Genomic DNA, 22,679 nt, shown 5'->3' with positions numbered 1-22,679 from the left:
CATTTCTCTGAGATCTAGACCACAGGGTATTGACTGGGTAAAACTACTTAAAAGCAGCGGTATTTATTAGCACAATTAATCCTATTTGGAAGACCTTTGCCTTCAAGCTTTGGCTTGGCTGACATTGCCACAGTGTCTCTCCAGCAGTGAAGCTATTCTGAACCTTCCTTTTCTATTAAAAGACTCTTTCAATTTGTCTTTTTAATAGATGATGAAACATTAAGAGAGCTGACTGCCAGGCAGCTGTTTGGAAAAAACAAATGAAAGGAAAGCTCAGCACAATCTCACGGGCATTATTTCCATGTTTGGTCCTTACCATCACCTAAAATAACACATATTTCTGAGGGCCAATCATTCCCATTTTATTTTATCTGAAGAATATTAAAAGAAATAGCAAAATGTTATTACGGAAACAGGCCTATTAAGTTTCTTTCAGCTTTTTAATTTATAATTTATCACCAAACTTTCATAGTGTCTTGGATGAAGTAGTTCAAAACAGTCTTCATGCTGTTGGCACAAATATCTTCTGCAAATATTCACAATTCACTAGGCTGTCTCCAAGACAGTTGCATCTTTTTTTGTTCAGTTTTGTTTGTTTTTTTAAATAAATAAATTTATTTATTTATTTATTTTTGGCTGCACTGGGTCTTCGTTGCTGCGCGTAGTCTGCCTCTAGTTGTGGCTTCGTTGCGGTGCCTGGGCTTCTCATTGCGGTGGCTTTCCTTGTTGTGGAGCACAGGCTCTAGGCGCACAGGCTTCAGTAGTTGTGGCTCACGGGCTCTAGAGCATAGGCCTTAGTAGTTGTGGCACACGAGCTTAGTTGCTCCGTGGCATGTGGGATCTTCCCGGACCAGGGATCAAACGCGTGTCCCCTGCATTGGCAGGCGGATTCTTAACCACTGCACCACCAGGGAAGTCCACAGTTGCATCTTTGAGTATGGTTTACTTTTTACTGGCCATAAAAGTAATACATACTGACTATATTTTTTTAATTCAGAAAAGTATTAAGAAATGGAGAAAAATTATCCATAATGTTACAACTCAGAGAAGCAATCACTGCTAATATTCTGAAATCTTTCCTTTCACTGATTTTCTACTGCCTTATTATTTACATATTTGAGCTCATATTGTTTACACAAGAGTTGTATGTTTCTCCCACCCCGTTAACATTATAGACCATAAGAATTTTCCAAGCCAATAAACATCATTTGTAATGGCTGTGTTGTATTCTGTTAGATGGATATTTAATAATTACTCATCTGTTCTCTCTTCTGGCTATTTCCAATTTCTTGCCATTAGAAATAATGCTGTGATAAACTACTTTGCCAGTATTTCAGATCATTCCCTTTTGATAAGTATTATTTGCAGTAGAATAACTGAGTAATTTATCAACATTTTAAGACTCTTAGTAAATACTGCCAAACTTCATTAAACTCATTCTCTGTATTAAAAACAAAAAAACTTTCTAAATTTGATAACTGCAAAAAATATAAATCATTATAATTCCATTTGCATATCTATGATTAGTTTCTCAAATTTGTCATTTCTATTCCTGTATCTTTTAATCCAGCAATTCCACTTCTACGAATTAATACTACAGACATGTTCCACAAATCTGTAAGGATATTTACAGGAATGTTGACTGCAGCAGTGGGAATGGCCACGAGTAAGGTGTACAGTAAGGGAGAGATACCTTCGACTTTATACATTCCTATATTATTTGAATAAATTATTGTAAGCATGGACTACTTTTGTAGAAACATTAAAAAGTTATATTTTCATCTTCTCCCTCAGTATTATTTCTGTTTGACAAAAATTATAAATACAAAAAAGAACAATGTTATCTTCTGGAACTCCAGAAAATCCTTTAATTCCAAGAAAAGAAAAAAATGCTAAAAACCATCATACCTAATTCCTTAGCATCTCCTCCTGCTGGACTTCCATTTTCCTGTCGTGCTACAAGTGCATTCAGAATAATTTTTGTTGCCCCAATCCTTGGCAAAGTGACATGTGTAAGAAATGGCAAGTTATTTTTCTTGGCAAATGCCTGACTGGTTTCTCGCCTCTTCCTGAGGAAGCCCCCTTCTGGAAACAGAACAATCCATTTTCGATCTCTGTTCCTGTAATTATTTTCTAGGTGCTTCTTGAGAAGAAGAAGCTGTTGGTCACGATGAGATTTTCCCTAGAAGGTAGACACACATAGAGTAAGTACAGTCACATTTGAAATTTAAAGGCTGTAAAATTAAATAGAAATAACTGCTTCTAGAGTAAATCCCAATCATAGGCTAGAATAGTGATTTCCCCCCACTTACTTCCCCTTTTGACCATACTGGAAAAAGTAAGTTATTAGCACTTACATAAATAAACCCTTCCCCCTGCAGAAAAAAATTGCTCTAATTGCCCCCGAAAGTTCATTCATTCATCATCAGTGAGTATTGACTGAGTACCTACTACTTACTTGCCAGGCACTGTCCTGGAGATGGAGAAGTAAGAGACATTCACGAAGCTTACTTGAATGGGGAAGATATATAATACATATGCATATGTATATGTGCATATGTACAAATGCAACTGGTGATAAGGTTAGGAAGAAGAGTAAGAGACTAGAGAAGCTCAACAGGGTCAGGAAAAGCAGCTCCAAGGAGGTGAAATTTGAGCAAAGAGCTGATAATGTGAGGGAATATACCATGTGAAGATGAGTGGCAGAGTACTCCAGGTGACGAGGAGAAAAAGGACAAAGGCCCTGAGGTGGGAACATGTTTGGCATGTTCAGAGAACTGTGGCAAGGTCAGTGTGGCTGAAAATTGCAGAGAGAGGCAGAGGACATATAAGAAAGGCCTTGAGCTTGGTTAAGTAGTAGTTTGGGATGCAATATCATTAGATAGTTTTCAAAAAGGGAGAGTCATGATCTTATTTACTTAAAAAAAAAATCTGCTGGCTCCAGTAACAAAAAGACTACAGGAAATAAGTTAGGAGACTCCTGTAGAGTCTGGACAAGGGAGTTTGATGAGATTCAACTGTGGGATATCGATGAGAGGTGCACACATTCAGGGAAAAATCTGAAAGCTAACAGGACATTCTGATAGACTGGATCTTAGTTGTGAGGGAAAGAGAGGAAAGAGGATAACTTGGAGACCGAAAAGAGGAACCTAGAAGCTTTTTTAGGAAAGCCCAAAACCCATGACTAAATATAAGAAGGTTCTTCCTTTCAGTATGGTCAATTCGCTAATAATTTTCCAGCCAACACAATTACAGAAGCTCCCAAAAATAATTTGTACACTTTCAGTCTTTAGACTAAATTATTCTAAATGCAAACTAAGTAACAATTTTCTTAGCTAATTTACAGAATTGAATTGATTATAATTAAGCTTTACTTTTAAGTTCCCTAGAGTACATGTAAAATATTTTTAATATTCTTGGAAATATCTTGTCAAAAATGTTTAGTAGCAAAGTCCCAAGAGATTTTCTTTAACATTAATACTTTTTTTCTCTCCCCTTCCCCCATGTTATAGATTTTTATTACTATCAAACAGGGGAAAAATTTTTGCACTTCAGAAATGAATTTGTAAATCTCTCCTGTCTTCGCCTCCAGTGACACTCTAAGATATGAGGTTAGTTTCTTCCTTAAGTTGTTCTGATCATTGTTTATTTTGTCTCAACCTTGTTGTGGCCAATCCCCATTCCCAATTCTTCCTAGGGTTCCAGTGCCTGCTTTTTTCCATCTCTCTGCTCAGAAAAACCAAGGGTGTTTCCAGAAAAAACTAGACAATTACACAGAATATGAAAAACAAAAATATGTTTTGTATATAAAACTGTCTGGAGGGGACTTCCCTGATGGTCCAGTGGTTAAGACTCTGTGCTCCCAGTGCAGGGGGCCCTGGGTTCGATCCCTGGTCAGGTAACTAGATCCCACGTCAGGGAACTAGATCCCACATGCATGCCACAACTGAGAGTACTCATGCCACAACAAAGATCCCGTGTGCTGTAACTAAGACCTGGTGCAGCTAAATAAATAAATAAATATTAAAAAAACTGTCTGGAGCAAAGTATAATATATGTGTTTGGGGAGACCTATTTTCATAGAGCTTAGAAATTTTTCTACACACTTCTAGCTTATTTCTGAATTTGTGATGCTCAGAAGAGGCTTAATTAGATTCACCAGCAATTCATTATGTAATTACTACGTGTAAGGTACTGCACCATCCAGGGTGAAGTGGCTAAATACATAAACACCAGATAAGTGTAGGATTATCATACATAGAAACTCTTGATATCATATTTTGGTTATCCATTTTTGAGAAAATAAAGCATGTAGCATATCAGGGAAACACTATAATGTACTGCTGACTTCTTCTTTTATTATTTTTTTTGAACCCGCAGCCCCTGCATTGGAAGCGCGGAATCTAACCACTGGACCGCCAGGGAAGTCCCTGCATGCTGACTTGATAAGAGGGTATTATTCTTTTTCCTATACTAAACTAGCCCTAATGCTTACGACCCATTCCCAATCCACCTTCCTCCATCAAATCCGTACTCATTCTTCAAATGTATGCCACATATCATCTTCTCCTCTAAGGTTTTTCTGGATTTACAGAAATTTGACGTACTCACTTTTCATACTATGAATTCGCAAAATATTTCCTTATTTATTTATTTAGTATTCTCCCGACTGGTAATCTTATTTATTTAACCATCTCCCAACTGCTAACATAGATACCTTCTGTATCATATAACGGTGACTTGTAAATAAAAATAACAGTGATAATATAGATGATGATAGTGGTAGTCATGATGAAGTTGATGAAAGTAGCAGGGACTGTTCTGAGCGTGTAACACGTATTACTTCATGTAATCCACACAGCAACTCTGTGAGAGGAGTACTCATTATTCTCATTTGAAAAATGAGGAAACTTTGAGAGGTTAAATAACTTGCCCAATTCACACAGCTAAGAAGCAGAAGAGCTGAGAATGTGGCAGGCGCTTGGTAAACTGTTTAGAAGCGAGGAGGGTAGAGATTAAAATATTTGCATTTTAATGTTTATGCATACTCAAATTCAGACTGAAATAAATGTTTTAGGAAAAAAGATTCCCAGCTCCCTCAGATAACTAGAGCTGGCTGTATCTATTATAACTGGTTTTGTGATGCCTCTTTTTACAATAAAGAATTAGATTGATCAGGCTATCACTGTGGAAAAAAATGCTCATTACTTACCTGTCTGATAAAGAAGTCTCCGTGAATTAGAGAAACAATTCCAAAGTTTGTGTACTTAAAAATATGATCCATCAACCACATCATTTGAGCAACAACCTAAAATATTTAAAAGCAAGAAATAAATGTTGAATAAAAAAAATAAAAAAACCTGACTATAGTCTAGCCAGTCTCTAAATTTTATGTATAATCATCCAAGCGTACTTTTAATTAACCTAACTATCTTAAATCTGTTACTTCTACAAATAAAGCACTACATGAAAAATTACAGGTCTTCATGCATTCTTTAGAAATGTGTTGTATAATTTCCAAGGATTTTGAGATTTCTCTGCTGTTTTCTGCTACTGAGTTCTAATTTGACTTCATTATATTAAGATAACCTATTCTGTATTAGGTCAATGTTTAAAATGTATTGAAGTTTGTTTTATGGCCCAGGATATAGAATATCATTGTATATGTTCCACAGACGATTAAAAAGAACGTGTATTCTGTGTTCTGGGGTGTAGTATTCTACATGTTTTGATTAGATTTTATTGGTTGATGGTGTCGTTGAGTTCCAGATCATTGTTTTTTTTTGTTTTTTTGTTTTTTTTTTTTTGCGGTACGCGGGCCTCTCACTGCTGCGGCCTCTCCCGCCGCGGAGCACAGGCTCCGGACGCGCAGGCTCAGCGGCCACGGCTCACGGGCCCAGCCGCTCCGCGGCATGTGGGATCCTCCCAGACCGGGGCACGAACCCGCGTCCCCTGCATCGGCAGGCGGACTCTCCACCACTGCGCCACCAGGGAAGCCCTCCAGATCATTGTTGATTTTCTGTCTATAAGTTCTATCAGGTGCTGACAGACGGGTACTAAAATCTCCAACTATAATTTTGTATTTATCTATTTCTCCTTTCATCTCTATCAGTTTTTGCTTCATGCATTTTGAGGTTTTGTTGTTTTGTGTTTATGCATTTAAGACTGTTATGCTTTCCTGGAAGATTGGTCCTTTTATGTAACGGTCCTCTTTGTTTCTATTAATTTTCTTTCCTTTGAAGGTTACTTTTTCTGATATTACTATGGCCAATCTCACTGTTTTCTTTGATTAATGTGTTCATTATATATATATATATATTTATATTTATATCCTTTACCTTAAAACTAACTAGTTCAGTGTATTTGAAGTAAGTTTCTTGTAGACAGAATATTGTTGAATAATATGTTTATCTACTCCACCAATCTTTCTTTAACTTGCTGTATTTAGACGATTTAAACATAATATATTTATTGCTATGTTAGTGCTTAAAAAAATAAAAAATTACAGGTCTTGATTCCAAGTCTTGGATTCCTAGGTCATAGGTATATACATATCACTGGGTAACAAATAAAACTGAATTAACTTCTTAAATTTGAACTTCATGATTTCCAATTTGTTCTATGTAAACAAAACCTTTGGAAATTCTTATATAACTTGTAAAGTTATTTTGAAACAATACAATATGCCTAAGTTATCAAATGAGGGCTCCACGTTTAATTAATAAGCACTAAGGCTTTATAAAATGTGACCTTAACTTCATGGCTAAAATATTAAAAGTCATAAAATATAAAGATGTAAATATAAAAATTTATAAAAATATAAAATATAAAAATATCCAAAATAAAAGAACATTAAAGAATTCATTTAGTCAATAAATACACTGTAAAATTTTTAAAAATTCATTTAGTAGAATGATATACACATTCTATTATATCACGAAGAGTATTTGTTAGTTTATACAAGGCCTTACTCTTTGCCAGCATAAAAATACTCAGTTTCTTAAACACAAAAATATTATCCACTGCTGATAAGAGTTAATAGCCATATCAAGAGCAGAAGACTTTATTTCAAGCAAATTTCAAAATTAAGAGTAAACAGGATCTAGTAAATGAATTGGTTAATTGTTCTCCCCTGCTGAGATAACAGCATCCCTTGTTATAAGCCTTAAATAAATAAAGTGAAAACTACAGCCTCCATCAAGAAAGCAACAAGGCTCCACTTTGGTTCCTACAGGAATAACAAATGTAAACTTCATCTCTGAGCACCAAATTGTATGAACTAACATATAAGGAAAAAACTAAGCATTGACATCCATGTGTTGCTTTTACAAAAACATTATAAAAGCCCACAAATAATATTCAAGCTTCTGATGTAATTTTTCAGTATCACTGAATAGTTCATTTACATGACTCCTATTCCAACAGTTTTACCATATAAAATAACTTTAAAAAAATAAAGATACATACATGAAAGACTGATTCCCAAATCACTTAATACAGAATAAAATAATCACCAACATCTCATTTTTGAATCTTGTTTTGCTTTGTAATGATAACCACTTTGTTTAGATAAATTGAGATCTGAACTAAATGGAATTTGCGGAAAAGTGCCCCAAGAAACAAAACAAAAAGCAAGTGGAGTCAACCTGTAAAACCTTTGAGCTTTATACACAGTATGAAGTGTGGCTGCAATTTATTGCTCTCTGGGTTTAATACCAACACTAAAGTAACTAGCTTTTATGGTTAATCTTACATTTATAGTGGATTTACCGCCTCAGTTAGAAGGGTAACGTAAAACAAATTCAGTAAGACAGCCAAGCTATCTTCTGAGATTTGTATGGATAATTCTGTCCTAACTTATTTTAGGGGAAATGTTACAAGTCAATAAATATTTATTACATATCTAAAAGTTCTATTGATTGAAATAAAAATTCTTGGTTTTATCATCAATTGCCAGAAAAGGGCAAGACTCCTCACTTCACAGATGCTTATTAAAAAGGTACCAGCACGTTTAGAAAATATAACTAATCCTTTGTTTCATATTTCTGAAAAAATGAGGTCAGTAAACACAAGCTGCCTGAATCAACTCTGTCAACGTTTCACAGGCTGTCACTCAGAACGTTGTTAGGTATTTCCAAGGGACAAAATTGCTCTACATCAATTATTCTTTACCCGGAAGCACGAATTTTCTACATGTCAAAACATCTGGGGAGGCTTACATGAATGGCTCCATTCTTCATATCCTTCTGAAATTTTAGTGGAGCCAATGGTTTTCCCGTTTAGAAGTCTACAAGGACAATTTTGGCTGTCACAATGACCAGGGAGTTCTACTAGCACATAGTAGGTTGCAGCCAGGTAAGGAAAACAATGTGTAGCAGGACAGTCAAGAACAACAGTGCTGTCCTACCAAAATGCAAGCAGTGCCCCCACTGAGGAACAACGACAGGCGCTACAGGAATTCCTGAATTCAAAAAGCTATGTTATGCTCACATCACCATTAAACTAGTATTTTTAAACTGGCCCACAATTTAGCATTAGCTTTCTTTCTTTGAACGTGCCCATGGAGTATGCAATTAATCAAGTAAACATTCCTACTTGTGAATGTTAATTAATATTGCCCCATACTTATTACGCAGGAGCCAGAAATTTTCATGTTTCCACCTTTTTATTTCTCAATTACTCCTTTATGAAACAAGATAAAAAATTCTTCAAGGTTTCAAATTATTTTGTAATATTAGATAATAACATTAGTATAATTAATCTGAAAATAAAAACAAAATAACTCTGGACAGAAAAATGAACCAAAGACCAACTAAAATCTTTTTACAAGAGCAAACAAATAAACCAAAATTTTTCTTGTCCACAATATCGGTGAATCTCAGATTACCTGATACTCTGGTTAATACAGTTCTCATCTCTGCCAAACTGGAGTTAGAGTAACAAAGTTAGGCATATTTATAGTCACCGTTTTAAGCACTCTTTGAGATTCAAAAACCAATTGAAGACACTGTAGGCCCTCAGAAAAATCACTATAAATATAAGTATCTTATCGGTAAGCATAAAAATGTTCTCCTTGATACAAAGCCAAACAAACTAGTTTTTACACAATTTTAACATCAAGAATTTAGGGGACAGGCAGTAAATATTATTATAATGCAAATATATCTACACAGTGATATAACAATTCTGAATATGATTCTGAATATAAGAAAGGACTGAATTTATTCTACATTCTAGCAAAATTATGCCTCTGCTTTTCAGATAAACAACAAAAACAGATTCCATAATAAGCAAACATATTTTCCATTTACTGTCACCTCATTTTCTGACCCCTGAGCTGCTGAATGCAAACTCTGGGACGTAAACACACCAGGCGTATTCTTGCCTTAGTGTTTTGGCCAAGATTATTTCACTAAAGAAGAGGCCCTTGCTTCACTACTCTGCCTAACTAAATTCTACTCACCCTTCAAGGTCAAGTTTACGTCCTCTCCCCTCCACAAAGTTTTCTATATCCACCAAGTACATGGTGAGCTCACTTTCCACTGAATATTTCTCACTTTGCAATTAAGTATTGTTTGCTATTCCCTCTCTCCACCTACCACTAGATTATTAGTTGCTTTACGGGGATAGTATCTTATAGGATGGTCTTCTATATTTATAGTCGGTGACCATAAATATGAAACACTTATAAAATACCTATTGATTTGTTTCTTCACTATTAGGCCAAATATTAATTCCATTAATTTTATGTGTTTTCTATTTATTTACTTTTCTATGAACATAACCGCTTTACCTACTCTTAAGGTAACAATTATTTTAATGTTAAGGACTGACTTTATTTTAAACCCTCCCAGTTTACAGGTATGTTTTAGTTAGCAATATAAGCAATGTGAAGTCAACAGTTCAAACACAGTCCTAGAACGCTGAATAAAATGGCCCTAATATCTTTCCTTTCAATTTGCTTTCTAAGTGAAATCCAAAATAATATTTACCTTACTTTCTTTTGGCTAAAGATCCCCAAGATCACCTAATTCCCTGTCCAATTTTACTCTTCTATCTTAAGCAAACTGCTTTTTGTGTTTGTATTTCTCAAACTGGCAATCCACCACTCACCTCAAGACAGCCCCATGCTGAACCATATTAACTTTGCTTCCATTTCAGTTATCTTTTTTAAAAAACAGCTTTGTGGAGATATAATCCACATTATCCCAGTTATTTTTCTTTAGGTCTGTAAATTCCTCTCTTAGAATAATTTAGAGTTATATACATAGTATATTTCTCTTTTTAAATTTTTCTAAATTTTCATGAAAAGTATACATATTAAAGTGTAAGTCTACATTCCCAACTGTGGTAAGATCCGTAAACTGATTCTCTGTTAACCTCCCCTTTCTGCAGCCTATCTCTGCCTTCAGGATGGCTTACCAGTCCTTTGTCCTGGAGGCACATCATCAAAGTACACACATCTCCTGTTGCCTGATGATTCACCAACATTACTGCTTCATCTTTCGAAATTGCTTTAATATCTTCCCCCCATTCCATCACTGTAAGAACAAAAAGTTTCAAAGCTGTCATTTAAAAAATGTATACATTTCCAGAAGACTTGTATTAGAAACACTGGTGCACATTAATGATGATACATCACTTAGCTAAAACTTCTAAAAGTTTAGAACTAAGTTTATTTCCTATAAAAATCAGGATGTTCATATTTTATAGAGACCCAAAACATCCGTTAAAATGTAAAACGGCCATACCTTTGATTTAGAAATTCTATTTAAGAGTTTATCCTATAGAAACATTTGTCCAAACAGGCAAAGATATGCACAAAGGATATTTATTGCAACTTACACGTTCAGCAACAGGGGAATGGATAATTTTTATATAATGGAAGAGTATAAACCCATTAAAAGAATGGAGGATATCTCTATACACTAACCCAAAAGGACTTCTTATCAAGTAAACAAAACATACCACAGAACAGTATATAAAATATAATCCCATCTTTTCAAAGAAGGAATAAAATTTACATGCAACTTAATACATTGAAAAAAGTCTGAGGAAATGAATTCAAAACTTAATACTGATCATCATTGGGAGGTGGTTCCCAAAGCCCCCTTAAATTCTACTTTATAATAAAATATGCAAATATTATAAAATGTGTAAGCATTTTCATTTTACAAGAAAACTAATTAAGGATGTTACATTTATTAAAAATCTCCAGATGAAAAGTCAATGCACCAAAGCCTATATGTACACTTTAAGGAAAACAGTGATATCTCCAGGTAGTTACGCCTCATTTTATACCAAATTTACTACACGCAAAAAAATAAAACTGAGCATCAGTGTCAAACATCAGGACTCTACAAAGAAGGTTCTAGGTTCCTCAAATGTCTGACGTGAATTACCAGAGGCTGAATATATGTTAGCATTCACTCATCTCACTCACTGCTATAAGGAAAGAAGTTGAGTCACCTGTGTGTAATAGTTCTGGATGAAATAGGGATGGGAGACCTGTTGCTCACCTGCTTTACCTCTGCCAGCCTCCCTCCTTCACAGTCACCTTTCACTGTCACCCCAATACAGCGGAGCTCCTCATAAGAGTTCATTTGAGAAAAGAGTTCCGTTAATTTTTTTTATTATTAAAAGCCATTTAAGGGCTTCCCTGGTGGCGCAGTGGTTAACAATCTGCCTGCCAATGCAGGGGAAACGGGTTCGAGCTTTGGTCTGGGTAGAGCCCACATGTCGCGGAGCCACTAAGCCTGTGCGTCACAACTGCTGAGCCTGCACTCTAAAGTCCGCGAGCCACAACTACTGAGCCTGCGTGCTACAACTACTGAAACCCCCACGCCTAGAGCCTGTGCTCTGCAACAAGAGAAGCCCCCGTGCGCCACAACTAGAGAGCCCATGCGCAGCATGAAAGACCCAATGCAGCCAAAAAAAAAAAAAAACCAGCCATTAAAGCAAGGTATCTATGCATTCATTTTAAAGATCTTAAAGATTTGTATTAAGGGAATTTCAGCTGGGCTGAACATATATTCAGTTGTGGTACCTACCTGCAAAGTGAGGTATTCCAGTCATTCTCTCAGAAGTTATTACTAACACACGAATAGCTTACACTATACGGTGAAAGTTTTTAAGTTTTTTTTTTTTTTTTTGCGGTACGCGGGCCTCTCACTGTTGTGGCCTCTCCTGCTGCGGAGCACAGGTTCCGGACACGCAGGCCCAGCAGCCATGGCTCACGGGCCCAGCCGCTCCGCGGCATGTGGGATCCTCCCAGACCGGGGCACGAACCCATGTCCCCTGCATCGGCAGGCGGACTCCCAACCACTGCGCCACCAGGGAAGCCCAGTTTTTAAGTTTTTAAAATGAATGCAGAATGGAAACTACATTACAGATGTCAAGTAATCCTTAAGGAATAGATGTAGAACACTGGGGACAGCCCAGCAACACCAACTTTCCTTCACAGCGGCCTTTCCTCTCCCAAGTTGCCAGTGAAGTCTAGCTGACAAGCTAACTTTACTGAAACATACTTGAATAGCTGATATACACTGTGTGTGGGAGCAGGGGGAGTATAAATTGGTACAAGAGTTTTGGAAGTCAGTTTGGCGATATATATATCAGAACTAAGAAATGTGAAAATCCTTCTACCTAGCAATTCCACTTCTAGGAATTCATCTTACAAATATACTTATTCATGCGTAAAATGACACATATGCAAAGCTCTTTATTGCAGCATTGTTTATAAGAGCAAAGATGAAAACTAAAAAGAGAGACTAGCTCAAATTCATAGAAATTTCTAAAATGGTGGTTGACAGGAGGGAAAACTGGGGAGTTGTTTAATTAGTATGGAGTTTTGGTTTTATAAAATGAAAAAGTTTTAGGGCTTCCCTGGTGGCGCAGTGGTTGAGAGTCCGCCTGCCGATGCAGGGGACACGGGTTCGTGCCCCGGTCTGGGAAGATCCCACATGCCGCGGAGAGGCTGGGCCCGTGAGCCATGGACGCTGGGTCTGCGTGTCCGGAGCCTGTGCTCCGCAACGGGAGAGACCACAACAGTGAGAGGCCCGCGTACAGCAAAAAAAAAAAAAAAAAAAAGTTTTGGAGATTGGTTACACAATAACGTGAATATACTTAACAATACTGACACTTAAAAATGGTTAAGATGGTAAATTTTATGTTATGTGTCTTTTGTCACAATTAAAAATAAAAAGGGAGACTAGTTAAATAAATTATAATATATCCATGCAATGGAATATTATGTAATCATAGCATTTTTACACTAATATGGAATGATATACTATAAGTAATAAAAGCAAAGTGCAGAACAGCGTGTGAAGAGAGAATATATTTACTAAATGAAAACTCCTCATAACACATCTCTGTTGACAACCCTTCAATGAACATGCGTGCACACGCACACGCACACGCACACACACACACACACACACACACCACCATTCTTTCATTAATTCATTCTTCACTCAATAAATCAGCATCAGGCACTGTGGATATAAAACAAATAAGAACAAAAGTATTATTCTAATGCAGTTAAAACACTCAAGAAAAGTCTAACTTGGTTCTATAGATATTAGGCTATTAAGAGGTAATGTGGAAAGTCTTCTAGTTCTACATCTATATAAATAGATGTTTCATAACCAAATAGTCCTTTAATGCAATTTCTGCTACATGAATGGAAAATACTAGATACCTAGGCCTGTGCAGTAGGAAAGCATATGTGTGAATATAACTGCAAATAAAAATAAGTTTTCTACTTAAAATGTATCTTACTTGCTTTATATAAAGTAGATAAATCTAGTGTGTTGGTTTAAATCTCAAAATAAAAATTGAATTTAGAACTCTCTGTTCTGGCTTAAATAGTGTCCCACCAAATTTACATCCATCCAAAACCTGTGAATGTGACCCTATTTGGAAACAGGGGCTTTGTAGATGTATCAAGTTAAGATGAGGTCATGATGGATTAGGATGGGCCCTAAACCTATATCCAATATGACCAGTATCCTTAAAAAAAGAGGGAAATTTGGACAGAGATACACAGGCAGAATGCCATGCGACAATGGAGGCAAAGACTGGAGTGATGTGTCTACAAGCCAAGGACTGCAGACAACCACCCAAAGCGAGCAAGAGGCAAGGAAGGATCCTTCCCACCAGAGACTTCAGACAGAACACAACCCTGTCAGCACCTCAGTTTCAGACTTCTAACCTCTGGAACTGTGAGAGAATAAATTCCTGTTGTTTTAAGCCACAGGAACTTTGCTGGTGGTACTTTGTTATGGCAGCCCTCTGAAACTAATATACTCCACCCTCCTCAATTTTCCCCATCCTTTCTCTTTTCCATTCTATTCCCCCCAAATTATAGTTTTTTTCTAACCAACTATAGGAAAAGAACAACAGCACTGTATTTTAAACATCCAGAACATTATCACAGAAATCTACCATTACGTATTATAAAGGGTTCTCAATGTTTATTTCTATAATACTTTCAGGGTATAATCATTAAGAGTTAATCCAATACATATTTTATCTCTCAGCCATAACTTAGCTAAAATTAATTTTCAAACTAAATGTCAATTTGCTATGACTCACACACATACTAAATCAAACAAGTGAAGGTAGAAGGATCAACTTTTTAAAATTATCCTGATGTAGCAATAAAGTCATGCTGGATTTTATAATAATCTAAATTTTATTCAACAATAAATTTCATTTCCAGTATCTATGGTATTCTTCTTTTACCAAACCATTATATACTTCAAAGATCACTGTTAGAAAGTTATGACTAACAAAATCAAGATTAAAAAATGCTTGTAGAGAAAAAGCATTTATTTTATGTATGAAATAGCTATGTTCCTCAAATCATACCCTGCTATCCAAACCAGTAAGTATAATAATGGAGCCAGTATCTTAATCAAGGAATAGAATTAGTCTCATGTTAAAGAACAGAAGCTATGGATGCCTGCCAGTTCTTACATTGTACTTGATTAGAAGGACAAAAATATTTTAACACACTGTTCTGTGAAAGGAATTCTCAAAAAAGAACTGGGTCAGGTCCACTACTTCCAAAGGGAATGAAAAACAACTGAGTAAAAACTGGAAGAAAAGTTCCCTAGTTGTAATTGAATTTTTTAAAATTCTTGTTAAAAACCAAAGCCAAAGATTATCACCTGCTATACACACACACACACACACACACACACACACACACACACACACACACACACAATTAATGAACCTCCCCCCAAAAGTTTTAGACTAAAATTGATCATGACAGTTCACATCTCAAAAAGAAAATAAAAACAATAAACCATCACAATTTCCTTTAAAACAGTGATGCTAAAGCTGTTATACTGACCCACAAAACAGAATTAATGCAGAGAAGAAAGGTTGCTTTATACACGACCATAATACCTTACTTCTCAAAGTTCAAAAAAAAATGCCTGCAAGCTGATGCCGCAAACTATTTACCATTCTGTGACTCACTTAAGAAACATTAATATCATTATGCTACTCAAACATATTGTGAAGATGAATGAGATATAAATGACAGAATCACAGACGTCCTGGGCAATTAGATTACATGACAGTTGAAGTTACTTTTGAAATCACTATTAACTAAAAGAGTCATACAACTACCGTGTCACGTAAGGTCAGGTATTCTAATATGAATAGTAAAGATTAGAGAGCAACAAAACACATAAAAGAATCTCATGTAGCTCAAGAACTGTGGCTTTCAGTAACACACATTGGAGGCAGAGTGGGTTGGACTCATCCAAAGTTAGGGGTTAGCAGAGGAAGATAAAAAGGGAGTGAGGACATGAAGGGTAGCCGTGAGAAAGTAGATTAAGGTACTGATTAATGGAGAGGAGACTGGTGAGGAAAGGAACCAAGCAAGGGGGTAATTCACTAAAGAAAACTGAGGGAGGGCTATTATAGTAGAGATACTTGAAGCCATCCCCCATCTCCACCTTTACCCATCCTACTCAAACCCCCATAGATAGGGCCCAGACGTTGTGAGAAAGCCCCCGGGTGAATCTAATGTATGTCTGTAAATAAGAACCACTGGAATTTTAGCTCTGACGAGTTTTATTTTCTTAAAACAAGTATACTGAACATACTAGGAAGTTGTGGTCAGTGCCTTTTGGCACTTTAATTAATTTAATTTAATTTAAGAGGTTAAATTTGAGGAGGCAAGGCTCACGGTGTAGCTTTTGGAGGGGTTGCTTAACTAAAAGAATAATAGTAGTATATATTATTAAATAGATATATAATTAAATACTAATAATCTTAATAGCCAACATTTATAGAATGCTTACTATGTGTCAGGCATTAATAATTAGTAAGAGAAAATAATTCACATTATTTTCCTATGTATCTTCACAAAATCCCAAATGTACAGACACTGTTATCCCCAATTTACAATTGAAGAAAATGAGACACAGAAGGTTAAGCAGTATCTTCAAAGTTACACAGTTAGGCAGTAGGGGAACTGGGATTCAAAACCACTGTATCATGCTGTCACTGCTGGCAGGCTACATCAAGGAACCTTGAGAACAGGAACGGGTAAGTTGCCCACACAGCCCCTGACGTTGCCCATGATTATGCCAAGAAGTGGGGTGGACAAGCCAAGTCCCAAAGTCCTCCACAAATAAGGTTAGTGGGCGGCAACAATAAGGAACGGTGCAGAAGCCAAGGATCAAGAGGTTTTTGCATGACAGCTGAATAATAAACAAGTCTAAAAAGGCAAAGAGTATCTAAGAAAAAAAAAAAATCAACATTGTCTTTGGGCCCAGGATACAGGTATCTTAAATTTAATGTGCTCAATACAGAACCAGCTCTTTACCCTAGTCTGCTCCATCTCAGCGAAGGACACCATCATTCACCCAGTCAGTTCAAGACCAAACCTAAGACCACTTTTGATTCCCCCCTTTCCTCAATTCTCCATATTTAATCCATCTCTAAGTCCTTTGGACTCTATCTCCAAAGCACATCCTGCAACCTCTGTCTCTCCTACTTTACTACTACTCTAGGCCAAGCCATCAGTACCTCTTTCTTGGACTTCTGAAGTGACCTCCTAACTAGTCTTCTCACTTCCACTCTAGCCACCTGCTTAAAAGAAAACTTTAAAATAGCTGCTAATTTCAAATACCAGTAAAATCTAAACCACCACTGGCAAGAATGGAAAAAGAAAGAGCAAGAAAGTCAAAGATAATAAGTGATAATTAACTCTAACTGGTATTGAGATTTGCTTTAACTTAAACCTAGACAGTTTCCAACAGGGGAGATATTGGTATCTCGGGAGAAGCAATTCTTCCTGCAGTCATCAGCATTGCAAAACTTTTAGCACACCTGACCAACATTCTCTGTTACAACCCTCAAGAGCCTACACACTTCCAAACATCCCACCCCCACCTCTATCCATTTAAAACCACTACGTTAGAAAGTTCAAAACGATTTAGGTCAATATAATCCTGTGGTAAAATCAGAGTGAGGTTAAATAACAAATGAGAATAGTACAGACTACATGAGGACTAAGTGAACATGTGCTTATTGAAACCAAAGATCAAGCCCTCTGATGCCTAATCTTTACCCACTCAGCCCCAGGATATGGCAGCAAGAGTTTGGAGGAGTCTTCTCTAGGAAATCTGATCAGCTCAAGAGAAAAGATCTAAAAATATTGACATTAGGATTCTCCAGTGAAGTATTCCAATCAGATTATCCTACAATGAGGCTTAGTGTGGACAAGACGCAGCCACAAACAGGGCTACCAATCAACTTTATAGTCCCCTACTCTTAAATAAGAACAGATGGTCAGGTATTACCAGATACCCAGAAAAAGCCTTTAATGTGAAAGACAGAAAATAAAGCAGCCTATTAAATAAATTGATTTTATAGTCAGAAATCTTCCAAAAAATAATTCTTCTGGCCCAGATGATTTCACTAGCAAATTCTGCCAAACATTTTAAAAAGAAATAACACCAATTCTAAACAATCTCTTCCAGAAAAGAAGGGAAAACTTTCAAGTTTACTTTATAAGGCCAGCATTACCCTTATACCAAAACCAGAAACAAACAAACAAACAAACAAAACTATAGACTTATATCCATTAAAATCCTCAATAAATGTTAGGAAATGGAATCCAATAATATACACTGCAACCAAGTAAGGTTTATCATCACAGGAATACAAGGTTGATTGAATATTAAAAATTAATCAGTGTAATAGTCCACTATATTAACAGTCTGAGGAAGGAAAACCTCATGATTATATTGCTATGGTCTGAAGGTCTGTGTCCCCCTAAAATTCAAATGTTGAAGTCCTAATCCCCAAAGGTGATGGCATTAGCAGATGAGGACTTTGGAAAGTGATTAGGTCATAAGGGTTGAGCCCTCATGAATGGGATTAGTGCACTTATAAAAGAGATCCCACTGAGCTGTCTAGCCCATTCTACCAAATGAGGGCACAGTGAAAAGGCTATGAACCATGAAGAGAGCCCTCATCAGAAGGTGACTATGCTGGCACCTTGTCTTGGACTTCCAAGTCTCCAGAACTATGAGCAATAAACTTCTGTTGTTTATAAGTCACCCCGCCTGTGACATTTTCTTATAGCAGCTCAAACAGACTAAGACACATATGAATTGACGCACAAACAGCACTAAACAAATTCCAATATACATTCATGAAAAAAACTCTCAGTAAACTAAGAACAGAAAGGAATTTCCTCAATGTAATAAAGTGTTTCTACACAAAACCTATAGTTAACATAATATTTAGTATTAGTTATATGAGTGCTTTCTCCCTAAGATTGAGAACAAGGCAAGGATGTCCAATCTCACCTCTCTTATTTAACATTATCCCAGAAGTCCTAGCCAGTTCAATAATGCAAAAATAAATAAATAAATAAATAAGAAAAAGAAATGAAAGTCATACAGGTTGGAAAGGAAGAGATAATTCTGCCCATATTGACAAATAGCATGACTGTCTCTGTAGAATGTCCCAATTAATCTACAAAAAACTCCTATTATTAATAAGTGAGTTTAGCAAAGTTACTAACAGTAAGTATCAATCATATTTTTATACTAGTAATGAATGATAGGAAATTTTTAAAAATTAAAGCCCACTTACAATAGCTCAAAAAATATACTTAGGTACAAATCTAAAACACATGGACAGGATCTGTATGCTGAAAACTACAAAGTCCTGATGAAAGAAATTAAAGAAGGCCAAAATGAAATGAATACCATGTTCATGGATTGAAAGATTCAACATATTAAAGATATCAATTCTCCCACAAACTGATCTACAAGTAAAACACAATTCTAATGAAAATGCCAAGAAGAACTTTTGCAGATACAGGCAATTGGATTCTAAAACTTATAAAGAAAGGCCAACAAACTAGAAAAAGCAAAATAACTTTGAAAAGGAGAATAAAGTTGGAGGAATCATACTACCCAATTTTAAAACTTACTATAAAGCTACAATAATCAAATGGCATGGTATTGGTGAAGGATCAGACACACAGATCAACAGAGCAGAAAAGAGAGTCCAGAAATAGACCACACAAATATGGCTAAATGATTTTTGACAAAGGTGTAAAGTCAATCCAATGGAGAAAGAATAGTCTTTTCAAAAAACAATGTTAGAAAAATATGAAACCTAAACCTATACCTTACACAACAATTAATAACTCATAAAAGAAAAAAAATCAGTAAATTGCACTTCATCGAAATTTAAACCTTTTGCTCAGCAAAAGACACTGTTAAGAGAATGAAAAGACTGGGAGAAAATATATGCAATCACATATCCAACAACGGATTTGTGTCTTTGTATCCAGAATACTTATAGAACTTCCAAAACTCAGCAGTAAGATAACAAACCACCCAAGTAAAAACCAGGCAGAAAACTTGGACACCTCACCAAAGAGGATATAAGGATGGCAAACAACCATATGAAAAGATGTACAACATCATCAGCCACTAGGGAAATACAAATTAAAACCATGACGAGCAACTACTATACATTTACTAGAATGACTAAAATTAAACATACTGATAATACCAAATTTTGATAAGGATGCAGAAAAACTGGAACTTGTAGACACTGCTGATAGAAATGCAAAATGTATAGCCACTCTGGAAACAGTTTGGCAGTTTCTTATAAAGTTAAAAATACACTTACCATCTGACCCAGGAAACCCACTCTTGGGTATTTACCCTAGAGCAGGGGTTAGCAAACTTTTTCTGCAAAGGGTCAGCCATTAAATATTTTAAGCTTTGCAGGCCACATATGGTCTCTGTTGCAAATTCTTCTTTTCTTGTTGTTGTTTTTTACAAACCTTTACAAATGTAAAAGCCATTCTTAGCTCATAGGGCCATATAAAAACAGGCAACAGGAAAATTTGGCCCATTGGGCATAGTTTGTTGACTCCTACCCTAGAGAAATGAAAACTTACGTTAATACAGAAACCTGTACATGAATGTTATACCAGCCTATTCATAACTGCTAAAAACTAGAAACAAACCAAATATCCTTCAGTAGCTGAATGGATATAAACTGTGGTACATTCATACAATGGAATACGACTCAGCAACCAAAAAGAACATTCTAATGATACATGCAACAACTTGGATGACTTTCAAAGGCATGCTGAGTGAAAGAAGTCAGTCTCAAAAGGTTACATAATGCATGAATCCATTTTATGACATTCTCAAAAAAGACAAAATTATAGTGAAAGAGAACAGATCAGGGATTGCCAGGGTTAGAAGTTGGGGGAGAATGTGAGTACCAAGGATAATGATGACAAAAGCATGGCAGAACTACAGATAATTCTTGCTCTGTTATTTTTCTTTCTTTTCTTTATATTTTTCTGTTTTCAGCATTTGACTTATTACTTTTGTAATTCAGGAAGGTTTTTCTCCCCAGATCAAAGTATTAATGGAAGGGCTTCCCTGGTGGCGCAGTGGTTGAGAGTCCGCCTGCCGATGCGGGGGATGCGGGTTCGTGCCCCGGTCCGCGAGGATCCCACATGCTGCAGAGCGGCTGGGCCCGTGAGCCATGGCCGCTGAGCCTGCGCGTCCGGAGCCTGTGCTCCGCAACGGGAGAGGCCACAACAGTGAGAGGCCCGTGTACCGCAAAAAAAAAAATTAATGGAAGATACTACTACTGGGCTGCACTCTTTTTGTTTGTTTCTTAAATGTTCATTTTCTCACTTTCACTAACTAAAAACCTCTCCCCCTGAGTAGTCTGGTTCAAATGTATTTTATTAAACCACTGAGAGCTGAAGTAGCTAAGACTTTACATCTTACGTTTCTTTTTATAGTATGTTCCAATAAAAGTACTTCACTCTATGCAAAATGCTCAACTTGCTCAAAGTTTTGTTTTCTCAACCTTTTAAATAGCTTCTTACATTCACTTGTAAGTTGACCAACAGAACACTATACTAAATTCAGAGATGGGGATTTAAATCAAAGGTACTTTAATTTGTTTCCATTGGGAAAAGTGTAAGCAGTGGGATTAAGTACTATCTGCCTTAGGCTGCTAAAATGAGTAACTGGAAGAAGGGAAATTCTAACTTCTCCTAAAGGTAAAGGATTGCACCAAATTGCTAGGAAATAAGAGGGCAATGTGGGTACTTCTCTGCTTTGCTACTAGAGCTCTAAATAGTTTTAGAATCAGACTATTACATATGGTAGGGGTTTTGATTTTAATGAAGTTTACAGCTAGAAAGGAATTTACAGATATCTGAATCCAAGTTCCTCACTTCACAGATATTTTATCAAATACAAGAAACAGAACTCTACGGCTGCTTCTTGACTGACCGAATTAGTTGCAAAGAAAAACATACAGATGGTAAGGATAATTAATTTACAGCACCTCCTGCTCACTATCCCCCAAAGCACTTACTGATGTATTCATTCATCCAACTAGTTTTATTCTCTTCATAGAGAAATAGGATTCTACCACTGCGGGGGACATAAACGTATACAGGGGTTCTATCACAAGGTAATTAACTCATTAAATTCAACTATAGGAACTTAGCAAAAAAGAAAGAAAGAGAGAAAAAGTAAAAGGTGAGAGAAGAGAGAGCATGGAAGGGCAGAAATAAAAGACTGAAACAGAGAACATTTTAAATAGTACAAGCAATTTTGCCAGCCTTTCCAGTCCTCAGATCTATGCCCTGGAGGAAGCTTGAGACTGGAACTGTGAATCTGCTGTTCCTCATCAATTCAGCTGGCGTGTGCCTGTCATCAGGCCAGCATCTTACTGAGGCAGCAGCTCGCTGAGCTGGATGATTTCAGTTTTTTAAAAAATACATTTTCTTCCAAATAAAACTTAAGCAAACTTTTTAATTGATGCAATATGATCCCTGCCCTCAAGAGGTCTGCTCACTTATTGGGAATAAAAGATAAATTGGGGATTAATGCATTACACATGAAGATACGTACCACAGGAGGCAGGGAAAGAAGAAATCATTGGGAGCTAAAACATGAAGGGAAGAGATACCAAAGACATGGGGGAAATGGCCTTGAACAGACAGTTGCTACTGGGAAAAATGGAAAATGAGGTTATATCTGTAAATAAGAGGTCAGATTACAGAGGTACTTTTAGAAGTCAGATACTACAATTTAGGCCAGGAGATATAAAATCCCTTTTCTTGTCACCAGGCAGGT

The 22,679-nt window shown here is 36.4% G+C and overlaps 1 protein-coding gene across 4 annotated transcripts in view; it reads right to left on the bottom strand.

Moving 5' to 3' along the window:
* Positions 1 to 22,679, bottom strand: part of LPGAT1 (lysophosphatidylglycerol acyltransferase 1) — a 125,280-nt gene that overhangs the window by 22,818 nt on the left and 79,783 nt on the right. For all 4 annotated transcript variants that reach the window (XR_009516640.2, XM_059995117.1, XM_059995108.2 and 1 more), the window contains 3 exons: positions 10,423 to 10,541; positions 5,213 to 5,308; positions 1,909 to 2,182 (listed from right to left, as the gene is read on the bottom strand). Coding sequence is in view for 3 of the 4 variants with exons in the window: in XM_059995117.1 (XP_059851100.1) it covers positions 1,909 to 2,182; positions 5,213 to 5,308; positions 10,423 to 10,541 (489 nt within the window). In the remaining variant the exon portion in view is untranslated. The remainder of the gene's footprint in view (positions 1 to 1,908; positions 2,183 to 5,212; positions 5,309 to 10,422; positions 10,542 to 22,679) is intronic.

The sequence above is a fragment of the Delphinus delphis genome, chromosome 1 (assembly GCF_949987515.2).
Source record: "Delphinus delphis chromosome 1, mDelDel1.2, whole genome shotgun sequence".
Lineage (NCBI taxonomy): Eukaryota > Metazoa > Chordata > Mammalia > Artiodactyla > Delphinidae > Delphinus > Delphinus delphis.
This window is presented reverse-complemented; position numbering and strand designations above follow the sequence as displayed.